The 15,471-nt window shown below is 42.1% G+C and overlaps 1 protein-coding gene and 1 long non-coding RNA gene across 2 annotated transcripts in view; one reads left to right on the top strand and one right to left on the bottom strand.

The window, feature by feature from the left end:
- Nucleotides 1-902: 902 nt before the first annotated feature.
- On the bottom strand, nt 903-4,831 carry LOC132023974 (uncharacterized). Its single transcript, XR_009406116.1, has 2 exons — nt 4,392-4,831; nt 903-2,631 (listed from the first exon to the last, which is right to left on the bottom strand). It is a non-coding gene; the product is annotated as an uncharacterized LOC132023974 (long non-coding RNA).
- A 99-nt stretch (nt 4,832-4,930) lies between these two features.
- Nucleotides 4,931-15,471, top strand: part of VPS4B (vacuolar protein sorting 4 homolog B) — a 30,639-nt gene continuing 20,098 nt past the window's right edge. The window contains exon 1 of the mRNA XM_059409795.1: nt 4,931-5,211. Within this exon, the coding sequence (XP_059265778.1) occupies nt 5,185-5,211 (27 nt within the window). The 5' untranslated portion in view covers nt 4,931-5,184. The remainder of the gene's footprint in view (nt 5,212-15,471) is intronic.

Below are 15,471 nucleotides of genomic sequence, written 5' to 3'. Positions count from 1 at the left end.
AATGATATTTGCAGTGGGTTTTTCATAGATGGCTTTGATAATATTGAGGTATGTGCCCTCTATCCCTACACTTTGAAGGTTTTGATCAGGAAGGGAAAGCATCCAATTTTAATTTCCATTCAGGTCATGAACTCCACATGGTGGGATAAGCCTTGCATCTGGCTGTCTGTTCAATGGGGAGTCTGCTTGGGATTTTCTTTCTCCTTCTCTCTCTACCCCTCCCTCAGCATGCTCTCTCTCTCAAATATATAAATAAATCTTTAAAAAAAAGAAACAAACCCATAATGAAGGTTTCAGACAAATCCTTGTGAGAAACTGTTACATCCTAAATGTAGCCTTTCAGATGAGTGGAGGAAAAAAAAAATGGTCCCTAAATAAATAATATTGGGACCATGGATTACCAATTTGGAATAAATAAAAGTAAAACAACAAAGCTAAATCTTGACCTCAATTGTTACACCAAAATAAATTCCAGAGAGGTCAAAGATTTAATGCAACAATAAAATGTTGAAAGTACTGTACAAAGATACAGTTACACACACACACACACACACACACACAGACACACTCTTCCAACCTACCCATCCCTCCACTGCATCTTTATGAAGCAAGTTAGATTAGAAAATGCTTTTTTTCCTATTAAGTGCCAAAGAGCAATTTTTAAAAGAGATTTTATCTATCTATCTATCTATCTTATCTATTTATCTATCTATGTATCTACATTGTCATTGTTTCAAATCTAGTTGTGGGTAAGATCTTTTTAAACATAACAAAAAAAAGAAAAAGAAAATGAAAACAATAATAGATGTAACTGTGTTGAAACTTAAATTTTCATGCCAAAAATAGTGGTAACAAGGAACAAAATGGGAAAAATTTGCAATACATATGACAAAAGAACTTCCTTAATGTATAAACGACTTTAATAAATCAATAAAAGAAAGATGAAAAGGTGAGTACCACAACAGACAACTGGACAAAGAATTTGAACACAGGGGCACCTGGGTAGCTCAGTCTGTTAAGCATCTGCCTTCAGCTTAGGTCATGATCCCACGGTCCTGGGATCAAGTCCCATATCTGTCATGCTCCCTGCTCAGAAGGAAGTCTGCTTCTCCCTTTCCCACAGCCCCTACTTGCGTTCCCCCCTCTCACTGTGTCTCTCTGTCAAATAAATAAATAAAATCTTTTTAAAAAAAAAGAATTTGAACACAGTTCAACACAAATATAGAAATACAATTTTTTTTTAGAAACATCTCTTATTGTGGAGAATTTCAAACGTATAGAAAAGTGGAGAGACTGGTGATTTGGATACCCGCCTCCTAAACCCTGCACCTATTGCCAGTTGTAATAGTCGTTGAGGCAGTAAGTCATGGCCACTCTGTGTGTTACACACACAAACACACACACACTCTCTCTCTCTCTTTCTCTCTCTCTCTCTCTTCCAACCTACCCATCCCTCCACTGCATCTTTATGAAGCAAGTTAGATTAGAAAATGCTTTTTTCCTATTAAGTGCCAAAGAGCAATTTTTAAAAGAGATTTTATCTATCTATCTATCAGAGAGAGAGCACATGCAGGGGGAATGGCAGCCAAAGGGAGAAGCAGGATCCCCACAGATCAAGGAGCCCAATACAGGGCTTGTTTCCAGGACTCTGGGATCATGACCTGAGCTGAAGGCAGTTGCTTAACAACTGACACCCCCGCCCCCAGGATTCTCAAAGAGCAATTACTTGGGATTAATTGAGCTAAGGGTCTTGAAAGAGGGAGGAAACTGAAAAAATGTAGCTTACACTGGATACTCACTAAAAGGGGGGGAAAAAGGAGTTTTGACTGTTTTCAGCCTTCGCCACAACTGCTTGAATACCAAATCTGGCATGAGAGTACAGGAGGCATTCTCGGACAAAACTGGTCAGAAGACTTGAGTTGAGCAGGAGTGGGGAAAGGAGTCTGAAATCAATTCTAAGTGCATTATCTGCGCTCCAAGTAGTCACAGTCCAGGGGACAGTGGTATTAGCCTGTAAACTTCTCAAGGTCTTCTCATCTTCTGCATGAAAGCGGTGTATCTGCCCATAGGTAATTGACAATCATGAAGAGCTAGTTCGATGGACACACCCTCCCTCAGGAAGCTGACAGACATTGACACCATCAGCCCAAAACCTCTCCGTGGCTTTATATGAAAAAAATGAAGAGCAGCTATTTAGGAAGGGCTGGGTCTCCACGGTTCCCAAGCACACGCAGAAAGGTATGCTGCCTGATATGGAGAACAGGTTTCCTGCCCAGGAACTGCCCGAGTCACTTCTTCCCCGTGATCAGCACAGTCAGTGTTTTGCCTTCCTTATAATTGTGCTCCAGGTCAGAGAGGGAGCTGGTGACTCAACAAGGTGGGACCAGCCTTCTGAGTGGACTTGAGTGGCTGTGCCAGGCATGCTATGAGGACTTTGAGATTAGGCTTTTCCTTTAAGATGAGCCGGATGAAATAGACTTGGTCCTGGATGGGCTGGACGAGAGACTTGCTGAGCCTGAATCCACAAATGTCACTTAACGGCCAACTGAGCTTCTTAATCTCCAAAATCCGTGATCATGAGCAAGGAGATTTCATTTTCTTCAGCAAATCTTGGTTCTTTAAGAACATACTCTGTAGGTATATGTGGGGAGAAAGGGCACAAGGGTTTACAAAAGTGAGTAAGGTGAAGTCTGTGCCCTTGGTGATTTTACTGTCTAGAAAGGATGGACACTGTGTGAGCGAGGCATCAGCCCCTGCAGTACTAAGTCCCACTGTATTAGGGACTTTGTATGCGTTCTCTAAGGACAATTCAAGGTCAAAAGTGCTATAAGAGTTCAGAAATATTTTGAAGCTATATTGAGGAACTAACACTGGGACTAGCACTTGAAGAATAGGAATGATTTTAACCAGGTTCAAGTGGTGAAAGCAATTGTGGGAGCGAGGATGTATTAATCAAAGTCCAAATAAGTGCTGGGCTTCTGGAATGGGACACATGCTGTCTGGCTCAGTGCACCATGTTTCCTAAAACCTAACACTGTTGAACGGCCTCCTACTTGATCTCCCACCTCCTCTCTCTCCCTGGTGCATTCTACAAACACTATAGATCCATTTTCATAAAACCAATATTAGATTAAACCAGGACTCTACTTAATCTACTTTCTTCTAAAAGGAAGAAAGACAGGAGGGAGAAGAAGAAGGGCAGGAGAAAGGGAGGGGACCTTTCAGTGAATCTGTACTCCCCACAGAACAAAGTTCAGATTTCTTATCATCCAAAGCTTTGAGCACCTGACAGTGCCAATCGGTGCATTTTTCGCTGCGCTCCTGCCACTCCTCCTCCCAGAGCTCCCCCTGCTTCCCACACATATCGGATGTGCACTCTCCTGTGCCTTTATTCATGCTTTGTCTTCTGCCTGAAATGGCCTAGATTCTGTCAAAATCAGCTTAAGATTTTAAGATCCAGTTTAACGGATGCTTTCCCCATGAAATTCCTAGCCACTCATTCCAAATTAAGCAGTGTCTCCTCTGTGGCCTCATGGTGCAATCTGCCTTCATTCCACCATTTGTCACTTCTAATATTCGATCTGAAGTCAGGTGACCTGGGATCAAACTCCAACTTTACCACTTAAAGCTGCATGGATTGGGGAACATCTATGTCTCTCAGATTTAGTTTTCCTCATATGAGATAGTTAAGATCAACTTCACAGAATTAGGAAATGATGTATGCAGAAGTACTTTATAAATCATCATACATGTAACATTTTTATGTTTTTTTTACATGTAACATTTTTAGATTTACATTTGTAAACATGAAAAAGCTAATAAGTTTCAATCCCACTAGAATGTAGGCTCCCAAAGAGGAGGAATTAAAAAAAAATTTTTTTATTTTAAAATAATAGTTACAAAAGAGTTGCAAAGATATATAGAGAATTCCCACATATTCTTTACCCAACTTTCCCTGCTGTTAACACCTTATCTTGTGTATTTATCACAACTAAGAAATTTGTATCGGTAAACACTATTAGAACTTGGTAGCTGACAATACTTCGTAAGAAGGGAGCTGGAAGTGATTTACTTACTTAGGAGACACCAGATGATTGGAAAGAATTAGGGAGTGAGTGGGAAATAAAATGAAGGAATGATTAAATATCTATTTCACTTTCCTTCGGGAAGCTTAACTGTGAAAGGAAGAAGAGGAGGATTTTGGCCGCAAACAACAGAACGGCGAGGAAAGGTCTTACTTGAGCTCTGCGAGGAATGCCTGACCCGTGATCTCACACGCAGCACTTAACCTTTCGAGGCATTAACCTTGCTGAGACAAGGTTAATGATCTTGTTTCACGAGACTTGCTTCCCCACAAACATGAGCTCCTCGAGGGCAGCAGCCAGACCTACCTTTTACTAACATGCTCAGGGCCTCACAGAGCCAGACAATCATTCAAAAATGCTTGTTGAAGGGAGTGTTCAGTGTTGAGTAACAAGCCCTGAAGCCTACTGAGCTCGTACTGTTCACCTAACACTGTGCTCTCGCGCGCCACTAGCGTTCTTCACAGTCCTGAGGTAGGTCCTCTAATTACCCCATCCGGCGCAGTTAGGGGCCCAAGTCCCCAGCGGCCGGGTCTTGGAAATGGGATAACTTGTATCACTCAAATGCCATCGAGCTACAGAGCACTCTCCGTGACATGAAGTGAAAGGGGCCAGAACCAATAATTCATCCCAAGCATAAGACATTTGGAAAAAGAAGAAAAGGAAACACCTAGACTCCAGGAGTCCTCCCTGCCCCTGCGTCAGAGCCGCAGCGCGCTTGCGCCCAGCTTGACGTCCACAGGCCAGGCAGCGCCTTCATGGAATGTCACTACTGGCATCGCGAGATTCCGGGGCTAAGGCGACACCCGGATGGCTGAAGACGGGGTAGTGCGCGTGCTGATGACGAAAGCGGAAGTGCTGTGGCCAGAGGCGGGGCGAGAGCCCGGAGGGGCTTAGGATTGCGGAAGTTTTGTGAGAAGGGTCGGGCGGTTCTCGAAGTGCCGTGTGGTTTTGGAACAAGTTCCAGAAAGGAAGCCGCGGCTCGGGGTCCAAGAGACACCAGCCTGCGCACGTTTCGGGCAGCACCGGGCGCGACTCGACGTTGCCGCTGTTGGCTTCCTCTGCCCTCGTTCTTCTCCAGAGAACCGCCTCGATCTCCGCCATGACATCCACCTCGCCCAACCTCCAGGTATCACTGTTTTCCCGCCCCCTGGAGAGCCGGAGCTGAGGGGCGGCGCGGGGTCAGGAGTGGGGGCCGAGAAGGAGGGAGGAAGCGGCCGCGCCCCTGGTGCTGGGCGGAGGAGGGCGGCGCCAGCGCCCAGCTGCGGGCGGGAGGGTCCGGCTCCTTCCTCCAGCTTCCGGGGTCTCCCGAGCCCACCCGCTATGTGAGACTCTTCTCTCTGAGGTGGGTTTTTTTCCCTCTTTGTGAACCGAACTGGGCAGCGCTTTGGACGAGAGGCACAGACGCACCAGTCACTGTAAGAGAGAGAAAAGATCGTAATGTTTGCAAAGCACTGCCCTGAGGCAGTTGAAGGTAGTTCCCCCATCTCAAACTGGTGAAGCAAAGCGCGTCTCTTCGGGAACTATGAGGACAGTCTTAGAATGTGAGGGATCCGTGAATTCATTGAGGTGTGCATTCATGTGCACTCTACTGTGGTTCCCCAAATGTGTACAGAATCGGGGAGTGGTCTTAAGCTCATGTGTGCTCCACCTTTCCGCCCCTTCTGCAGCGAGTGCGGTGTTTGGTACATAGATCATAGATTCCTAAACTTTTAGACATAATTTTGGGGTCTCTATGGAATTCACTTAAGAAGAGAAATTTCTGAAACAGTGCCTCCCATCCCTAGATTGGATCTGAGGTTTCACATTCAGATTTCAATGTGTCTTAGCCTCGAGGGCTCCCAGTCCACTAGGTCAGTTTGGGGGAAAGATCAGTATAAAATACCTGTGTTGAATCCTTGTCCTGGTTTTGCAGTAGTTGATCAGGCGTTTATGGGTGCCTGGTGCAAGATCCAAGGATAATGGAGGACCTGCTCAAACCAGGGTCATTGATCCTGAAGAAGACCACTGAAAGTAGATCTATTTAAAGAGAGCTCCAAAATTCACAAAAAGAAAAGAAAAGAAAAGAAAAAAAGTTGGGGGAGGAAGAAGCTTTCCTGAGCCTTTTACCTTGAACATGTACCCGAAGGATTCTGAAAGTAAACATTTTATATTTCTAAAACATAATTGCCACTGTCAACTGTGACTTATTCCTTATTCTTTAGAATCAGGATTAGGTCCTATGTTGATTTTTGTGTCTTTTCCAACAGGCTTGCATTTAATAAGATGTAATAATCTCCATTTACCATTGTTTTCTTGTTTTTGCTTTTGTTTTGTAGCCCCATTCAGAAAGGGTCTTTTTGGTAAATGTTCTTGGTAAAAGTATTGCCTCCTTTGAATATCAAAGGCGATTTCTTTTGAAGCGCTATCTTCATTCTTGTTGGTTTGTCCGTTAACTTTTCATTCGTCAAGACCTTGCATGTAATTGGGACGTTCCGCAACATGATTTTCAAACATTTACTGATACTTTTTTCCTTTTGTAATAACTGCACTTTCATTCTATATTCAGTTTGCATCATATTTGAATTGGGGCAGGTGTTCCTCAATGAATCAGAGATTGACACATATTAAAGGCATGTTGCTGGTGTTAAACAGGGAGAGGTGTTGAGTTATAATTTTATTATGGTTGGGTCATAGGTGCCCTTTCTCATTCAACCTTTTTAATGTTCTAACCTAGGAAATTTGGATGGGGAATATTCAAATAACAGATAACTTTCCACCGAACAAGGCAAGACTCCCTATAACCGGATGCTTATAATCTAATGGAGGAAAGCAGATAACAAAAAGTCAAAATTATAAAATAATAGAATTAGAGGTGAGTGTGAGAGGGCAGAAAGGACGAATTTATCTAACTCTTTAAGGATAAATGAGAAGTGTTTCACAGAGGAGATGGTGTGAGCTTAGATAATGTGAAAGGCACTGACACTAATTGTCAGTCAGCCTGGTATTTGGTGTGATCTTATTTAATCTTCGAAACAACCATTCAGTATTACTTCAGTTTCGCAGTATAAGAAACCAAAGTTTATTAAGGTTGTGATTTTAATTAGTATTGAAGTTAGTTTTGAATCCAGGTTTATTTGCTTGTAAGTTTGAGCTTTCATTATGAAGTGACCAGAAAATAGGATGCATTTCAGGTAAAGACAAAGAATATAGACCTCGGTCAAGAAGTACAATAAACCTTGGAGAGGGTTGGAGAAATTGCAAGTAATACAGTATGCATAGAACTCAAGTTTTCTCAGTCCTAAATATGCCATTCATTTTGCTAAGTCTTAAGGAATCATAAAAGTAATATATCACCTTTGATTTCCAAAGGCTTCTATTTTGATGTGATAAGACATATAACATGGCTGATGGGGATACTGTGTGATCTTTGGAAGTATGTACCAGAGGCAGTGGAAATTTAGAGGAAGCTCAGGCTAGGCCTCCTAAAGGTGTGGGGGAGGGCTTTGCAGCAGGAAGACCATCACTTTGCTGGTGCTTGGAGAAGCTGGAGCCTTAACAGGGACATAGTGGGATAGTATGTTCCAAGTGGAGAGATCTACTTTGTTTACACTGTAAACAAAGGCCTGAAGTCTGAGCTGTGTGGGCTGTCCCACTAGTTTGGGATGACTGGGACTAAGTGTATACGGTGGGAGGACAGGCCTGGTTAGGCCACGGAAAGGTGTGTGCCACATGGAGATGACTGGTTCTCATCCTGCTGTAGGTGGAGAATCAGAAGGAAATATGCTCAGGTTTTTGATTTAGAAAGAAATACCATCTGTGTACAGGGGACAGCTTGATTGGTAGCAGGCCTGGAAACAGGGAGACCACAGTTAGGAAGGCAGAGTTCTGTGTGACGGGAGATGGTGAGGGCCAGAGTAGTGTAGTCCCTGTTAAAGAAGGAGGAGGATTGATCAGAGACAGATTGAAGAGGAAGAACAGTCAGGCTTGGCTCTGCATTTAAAAAGAGGGACAGGAGGAGTCTGGATTTTCTCTCAGATCCTTGGGTTGAATGGGGAGGAATTGGTTCTGGGATTACAAGAAGAGGAACATACTTGGGGGCAGCTATTGTTGAACTTTTTGAGTTTGAAATGCGTTTGGGGACAACCGAGTGGAAATGTTCAGTGAGTGGTTGGATATATATCCAACTCTTTAGTTGGATATCTTGACCTAGAAGAGAGGGAGCCAGGCTGGAAACAAGGGTTTGAGAGTGAATAGTGTACAGATGGTAGCAGAGGTTGTGGGCATTCTGGAGAGTTCATGGAATAAGAGAAAACAAACAGATAGAAACTCTGGAATAGTGGCATTTAAGCAGAGAGAAAAGGGAGCCTAAAAAAAAATTCATTATATAATCCAGAGTAAAACCAAGAGAGAATGGTGCCATGGAGGCCGAAGGTGGAGGAGGCCACGTCCAGGTGTCTCTTAGGAGGGTTAAATGCTGTGGGGAGAGAGTTAGGTAAGTGTGAGACATGATAGACCAGCAGGAAGCATTGCCATGGAGAAATCAAGGATTCATGATGAACTTGGAGTTCTTTTTGCGGTTTTACTATGGAGGTGAAAAGAGGAGTAAGGTAGTAACTAGAGAGAAACCTAGGAACTCAGGAGGGCCAGTGTGTTTTAGTTTGCGTTTCGGAGATACGAGTCTGAAGTAGGACTAACATACATGTTTAAGCTAAGGAACCCCCCCCCCCAAAAAAAAAAAAAAAGATGGGAGGGAGGTTAGTTTGGGGAGAGCAGTAGAGTGGCACATAACTGATAGGGTGAATCTCAGGAAGGAAGGTGGGGGTGGTCTCCAGAGCATAGGGAAAAGACAGCATTGACAGAGGAAAATACCCAGTGGAGGGAAATTGTTAGTGATTATAGAGGTAGAATAACCAAAAGGAAGAAGGCTTTGAGAAAGCAGTCAGGGATTTTTTTCATTTGCTCAACAATTTTATTAAGTACCCAGTTTGTGCCAGGCTCTGTTCCACGCTCTGGGCCTGGCGCAGCGCTGCAGGTGAGGTCCCTGTGCTCATGGAGCTCACCTATTAAAGGAGATAGGCGGTGCGTGAGGATCCCCAGATAACAGTAACCACAGTGATGGGATGGGGTGCGGGAGAGCTGAAAGCAGGGACGGAGCGAGTCCAGCCTCTGAAGTAGATTGGGGGGACGTCTCTGAGGACTTGGCATTTGCTGTGTGACTGAAAAGGAGACTGTCGGGCACCCGTGGGGGAAGAACAGGGAAGGCATTCTAGGCAGAGGGATCAACGCTGCACAGGCTGCCTGCGTGAAGGCAGACTAACGGGTTTGAGAAGCAGTCCAGAAGGAACCAGGGCCCGGGTCGTCGAAGGCCTTGTACACCATGACCCGGCAGTGGGAGTCCATCAAAGGGGGCGGCCCTTCTCTGGTTGCGGGAAGGACTTGAGGGTGGTCAGCGGGCTCACCACTGAGGCTCGGTGGTAGTTTTGACACATGCCCTAGTGGACTGAGCGAGGATAGTAGCGAAGGAAATGGTTAGGATGAAGAATGATTGCACTGCAGAACCATGCACGAATAGTTTGAATTCAGATGAAAAGTGCTAACAGAAACAAGGGTGAAGTGGGCTATTCAGCAAGGAAAAAACAGACGCATACTCTCAAATTGTCATGTTTGATTAAAGGTTTAGCATGTAGCTATTTACATTTAAATTTAACTCAAAATGTAAAACTCAGTCACGCTAGCCACAGGTGCTCAGAAGCCGTAGATGGTGGCTTGCATTTTGGACATTTTGGACAGCGCAGGAGTCACGTCCATCATAGAAAGGCTGGTTGAAAGTCATCAGTACCATATTTGGTGCTAGATGATTAAGTACTGAGTGTAAGAGTTTTCCTTTAATCATCACTGTGGTGCCAGAAAGACGATGATCTGCGAATGAGGAGAGTATGTAGCTGCAGAGGGGAGTGGCGCAGTCACTGAGAATAGTAGGAGAAAATTGTAGCTTGATTAAGGAAGAACTTACTTCCTCTGTGTGGTGTAGCCACGGAGTCTTCTGCATCCATTTTTAAATGACCAGGGGCACCAGACCACTGGGTAACCGAGTGTATGAGTCTTGTGACTCTGCCCTTTTTATCCTGCCTGGCTTACCAAGCTTTTGACTGTTTAGCTTCAAATTGGGGCTATTTGATCTATGAAATCAGTACTACTGCATCTTCTCAGTGCTAAAACACCAGTTCCTGTTTCTGCCCTCCTGCTGCAGCAGACCGAAGGCCTCTTCCTCCCATGTACATCGATCTGCAGCCCGTAGTAGCTGCTTCAAAATATAATATTCTTGTGTGATTGGTTTGGGATTGTTTGAATGATGTATTTTTTCTTCTCTTAATTATGTGCTTATTTTTGCTGTAGGATCACCATGATCCTTTTTTCTACTAGCTTTTACTCCTGTTGACTATGGTTTTACTACCTGGATGAATCCAGGTGGAATGTTTTAATCAGCCATGCTTGTTCTTAGATGTATGTATATGTTTTTAAGTATTAAAAATAGATTTTTAGTGAAAATTGTATTTTGTGATAACCACAGGTTCATGTGCAGTTGTGAGAAGTAATACAGAGAGATCCTGTGTACCCTTCACCCATTGCCTGCAGTGGTAGCATCTCATAAAACTACAGAAGAGTATCGTAACCCAGATATTGACGTTGATGCATTCCACCAGTCTTACTCAGATTTTCCAGTTTTACTTGTAATCGTGTATATATTTCATTAAAGATTTTATTTATTTGAGAGAGCGTGTGCGCATAAGTGGGGGAACAGCAGGGAGAGGGAGAAGCAGACTCTGAACTGAGCAGGGAGCTGGACCTGATGCAGGGCTCTATCCCAGGACCCTGGGATCATGACCTGTGCCGAAGGCAGATGCTTAACTGACTTAGCCACCCAGGCACCCCATTGTGTGTGTGTGTTGAGATCTGTCACACGGGTCAGTTTCTTCTCCCGGTTGTGATACAGAATATAGTTCTCTCCAGGGGCTCCTGGGTGGCTCAGTGGATTAAGCAACTGCCTTCAGCTCAGGTCACGATCGTGGAGTCCCAGGATCGAGTTCTGCATTGGGCTCTCCACTCAGCGGGGAGTCGGCTTCTCCCTCTTGACTCTCGCTTCCCTCTCATGCCCTCTCTCTCAGTCTGTCTCAAATATTTAAAACAAAAGAAGAAGAAGAATAGTTCTATGCACAGGGATCTTTCCTGTAGCTGTTTTAGAACCATAATCACCATTCTTTCTCTTCCCCTGTCCTGCATTCCTGTTTCCTGACATACTAATATGCCCTCCATCTCTAGTTTTGTCATTCTGAGAAGGTTGTAGAAATAGACTCGTAGAATATGTAACCTTTTGGAATTTCTTCTTTTCACTTAGCAAAAGTCTCTCAAGAGTTATTCATGTCCTTTGGATCAAGGTCATTCCTTTTCGTTGCTGAGTAGTACTCCATGCTGTGGGTGCATCAGAGTTTAACCGCTCTGTGCTTGAAGGACATCTGGAATGTTCATGTATAAAGTTTTGTGTGAACACAAGTTTTCATTTCTCTGGGATAAATACCCAAGAGTATAGATGCTGGTTGTATGGTAGCTGCATGTTTACATGTGTAAACAACAAACCAGTTCCCAGAGTGGCTGTACCATTTTACATCCTACCAGCAATGTGTAAGTGATGGGTTCTCTGTATCCTTACCACCATTTGGTATTCTTGTCACTATTTTTTTTTTTTTTAATTTTTGCCATGCTGATGTTTTGAGATGTCTCATAGCGGTTTTAATTTGCCTTTCTCTAGTGGCTAATGATTGTAAACGTCTTTTCATGTGCTAATTTGCCATCAGTATTACCTCTTTGATGGAAGGTCTGTTCTTATCTTCAGCTGATTTCCTACTTGAATTCTGTTGAGTTTTGGGAGTTCTTCCTGTGTTCTAAATATTAGTCTTCCTTTCTGAAATATGTAGTTTGCAAATATTTCCCCCAATCTCTAGCTTTTCTTTTTCATCCTTTTAACAGAATTTTTTTCCAGACCAAAAGTTTTTTGATTTGATAAGGTCCAATTTATCATTTTTCTTTAATTTCTGTGTTTTTTTTGAAGTATGGTTGACATATGACATTTCTTTCAGGTGTACAATATGATTCATTATTTGTATATATTGTGAGATAATCACTATAATAAGTCTGTTAATTAACGTCTCTTACCTTTCTTTGTTACAAAAATGGCTCCCTTTTGATGAGAACTTTTAAGACTTAATCCCTTAATAACTTTTTAGTATGCAATGCAGTATTATTAATGGTAGTCACCATACTATCTATTACATCCTTATGACTTACTTATTTTATAATGAGAAGTTTGTATCCTGCGACTCCCTTCACCTATTTCACTTTTCTCCACAACTTAAAACTATGAGTCTGTTCTCTGTTTCTGTGAGCTTGGGGTTTTATGTTTGTGGATTTTTTGTTTAGATTTCACACGTAAGTGAGAGCATATGGTATTTATCTTTCTCTGACTTATTTCATTTACTGTAATGCCCTCAAGTCTATTCTTATTGTCACACTGCCAAGATTTCCCCTTTTTATGGTTGAATAATATTCTTTTGTGTGTGTGTGTGTGTGTGTGTGTGTGTGTGTGTGTATATATATATATATATATATATATATATATATTCCATACTTACATTCTGTGAACATATAGGTTCTTTCCATATCTCGGCTATTTTAAATAATGCTGCAGTGAACTTTGGAGTGCATATATCTTTTTGGGTTCGTGTTTTCATTTTCTCTGGGTAATACGCGGGTGAAATTGCTGAATCATATGGTAGTTCCATTTTTAATTTTTTGAGGAACATCCATAGTGTTTTCTGTAGTGGCTGCACCAATTACAGTCTCGGCAATAGTGAACAAGCGTTCCCTTTTCTTCCCGTCCTCACCAACACTTGCTGTTTTTTGTTTTATTGACAATAGCCATTCTGACAGTTGTGTATTGATAGCTCATTATAGTTCTGATTTGCATTTCCTGATGATTAGTCATGTTGAATGCCGTTTCATATACCTGTTGGGCATCTGTTACCTCTTTGGAAAAATATCTGTTCAGATCTTCTACCCTTTTTTTTTAATTGGGTTGCTTGGTTCTTTTGCTGTTGAGTTATATGAGTTCTTTGTATATTTTGGATATTAACCCTTTAGCAGATACACGATTTGCAAATATTTTCTACCATTCAGTAGGTCACCTTTTCATTTTGTTGATGGTTTCCTTTGCTGTGCAGAAGCTTTTTGGTTTGATGTGATCACACCTGTTTATTTTTGCTTTTATTGCCTTTGCTTTCATTTATCAAATCCAAAAAATCATCACCAAGACCAGAGTCCAGACTGACTTGCCTATATTTTCTTTAGGGATTTTTATGGTTTCGGGTCTTAAGTTCCCATCTTTCATCCATTCTGAGTTCATTTTCATGGATGGTGTAAGACAGCAGTCCACTTTCATTCTTTTGCATATTGCTGTCCACTTTTCCCAACACCATATCTTTTTAAAGATTTACTTATTTACTTTGGAGAGAGAGCGCACAAGCAGGAGGGGCAGCGGGAGAGAGAGAGAGAGAGAAAGAGAGAATCCCAGGCAGACTCTTCGTGGAGCACAGGGCACATCTTAGGGCCCAATCCCATGACCCTGAGGTCAAAACCCAAGACAAAAGCAAGAGTCAGACACCCCGACCAACTGCACCAGCCCGTCATCACACCATTTACTGAAGAAACTGTCCTTTTCTTTTTGGATATCCTTGGCTCTTGTTTGGTAAATTAATTGACCACATATGTGTGTGGGTTTATTTCTGAGCTTTCTGTTCTGTTCCATTGATATATGGGTCTGTTTTTATGCCAATACCATATTGTTCTTACTTATATATATATATATTGTGCTTTTTGGTATGTAGTCTAAGAACCCTTTGCCTGGCCCTCAATGGTAAAAATTTTGTTTTTTTCCTAAAGATTTTATAGTCCCACATTTTATATTTAAGTCCATTATCCTTTATGAGTTAATTTTTTTTCCCCAAAATTAAATATGCTAGAAGTCCAGGTACAGCATAGCTCAGCTGTGTTCTAGCTCAGAGTTTTACCAGGCTGACATCAAGGTGTCTGCAGGGCTGCATTTTTGCTTATTTGTTTGTTTCTGAAGGCTCTAGGGACGGATGTGTTTGCTTCTAAACACAGGTTGTTGGCAGATTTCAGTTTCATGTGTTTGTCAAACTGAGATTCTTTTTCTCTGTTGTCAGCTGAGGGTGATTCTCCCCTTAAAGAAGTCACCTGCATACTCTGACCCATTGCCACTTTCTTCTTCCATCCTTTGTGGTTTGTTGAATTTTCATCCTGCTTCTGTTCTTTCTGACCTTTCCTTCTGCCTCTTATCTTCTACTTTCAACCAGAGAAAATTCTCTGCTTTTAAAAGCATACTTGATTTTTTAAGAAGTTCTTATTTAAATTCCAGTTAGTTAACATACAATGTAATACTAGTTTTGGGTGAAAAATATAGTGAATTGATTTTTATACAGAGTAGTTTAGGTCAAGATTCTGTCTCTGGGCACCTGGGTACCTGAGTCAGGTTAGGTCTGAGTCTTGGTTTCAGCTCAGGTCTTGATCTCAGGGTTGTGAGTTCAAGCCCCATGTCAGGTGCCATGCTGGGTGTGGAGCCTGCTTTTTTTTTTTTTTAAAGGATTCTCTTCTGTGTCTTTTTTTTTTTTTTTCTTATAGATGTCTAATTGCTCCAGCACTGTTTCTTCTACCATTAACTTGCTTTTGCATATTGGTGTGGATCTATTTTAGAAGGTTTTTGGTTTTGGTTTTTTGGGGGGTTTTTGATTCTACAAAAGCTCATGTTCATTATAGGCATCTTTATAGGTGTGAAAAGGTAGAAAAAGAAAAAGTTGAGTCTTATCAAAGATAGCCTCTGTTAAATTGTCTTTCCATCATTTTCCTGTGTTATTTTTGTTTTTGCTGTTTCAAATAGTAGAACTCATGCTACGTACAAAAATTGTGTTGTGCCTTTTTAAAAAATTCTATTATAAACATATTTTCTATATTACTGTGAATGTTTTTAAAATACTGTTTTAATGATCCTGTAATAACTTATTGTGTGGTGTCTTTTGCTGCTTAAAATTCCAGTTTTCATGTTTTGTTATGTTTTTGTTTTTTAAAGATTTTATTTATTTATTTGACAGAGAGAGATCACAAGTAGGCAGAGAGGCAGGCAGAGAGAGAGAGAGGAGGAAGCAGGCCCCCTGCTGAGCAGAGAGCCTGATGCGGGACTCGATCCCAGGACCCTGAGATCATGACCTGAGCCGAAGGCAGTGGCTTAACCCACTGAGCCACCCAGGCGCCGCTGTTTTGTTGTTTTAAAAGACCCCTC

The sequence above is a fragment of the Mustela nigripes genome, chromosome 8 (genome assembly GCF_022355385.1).
Source record: "Mustela nigripes isolate SB6536 chromosome 8, MUSNIG.SB6536, whole genome shotgun sequence".
NCBI lineage: Eukaryota > Metazoa > Chordata > Mammalia > Carnivora > Mustelidae > Mustela > Mustela nigripes.
This window is presented reverse-complemented; position numbering and strand designations above follow the sequence as displayed.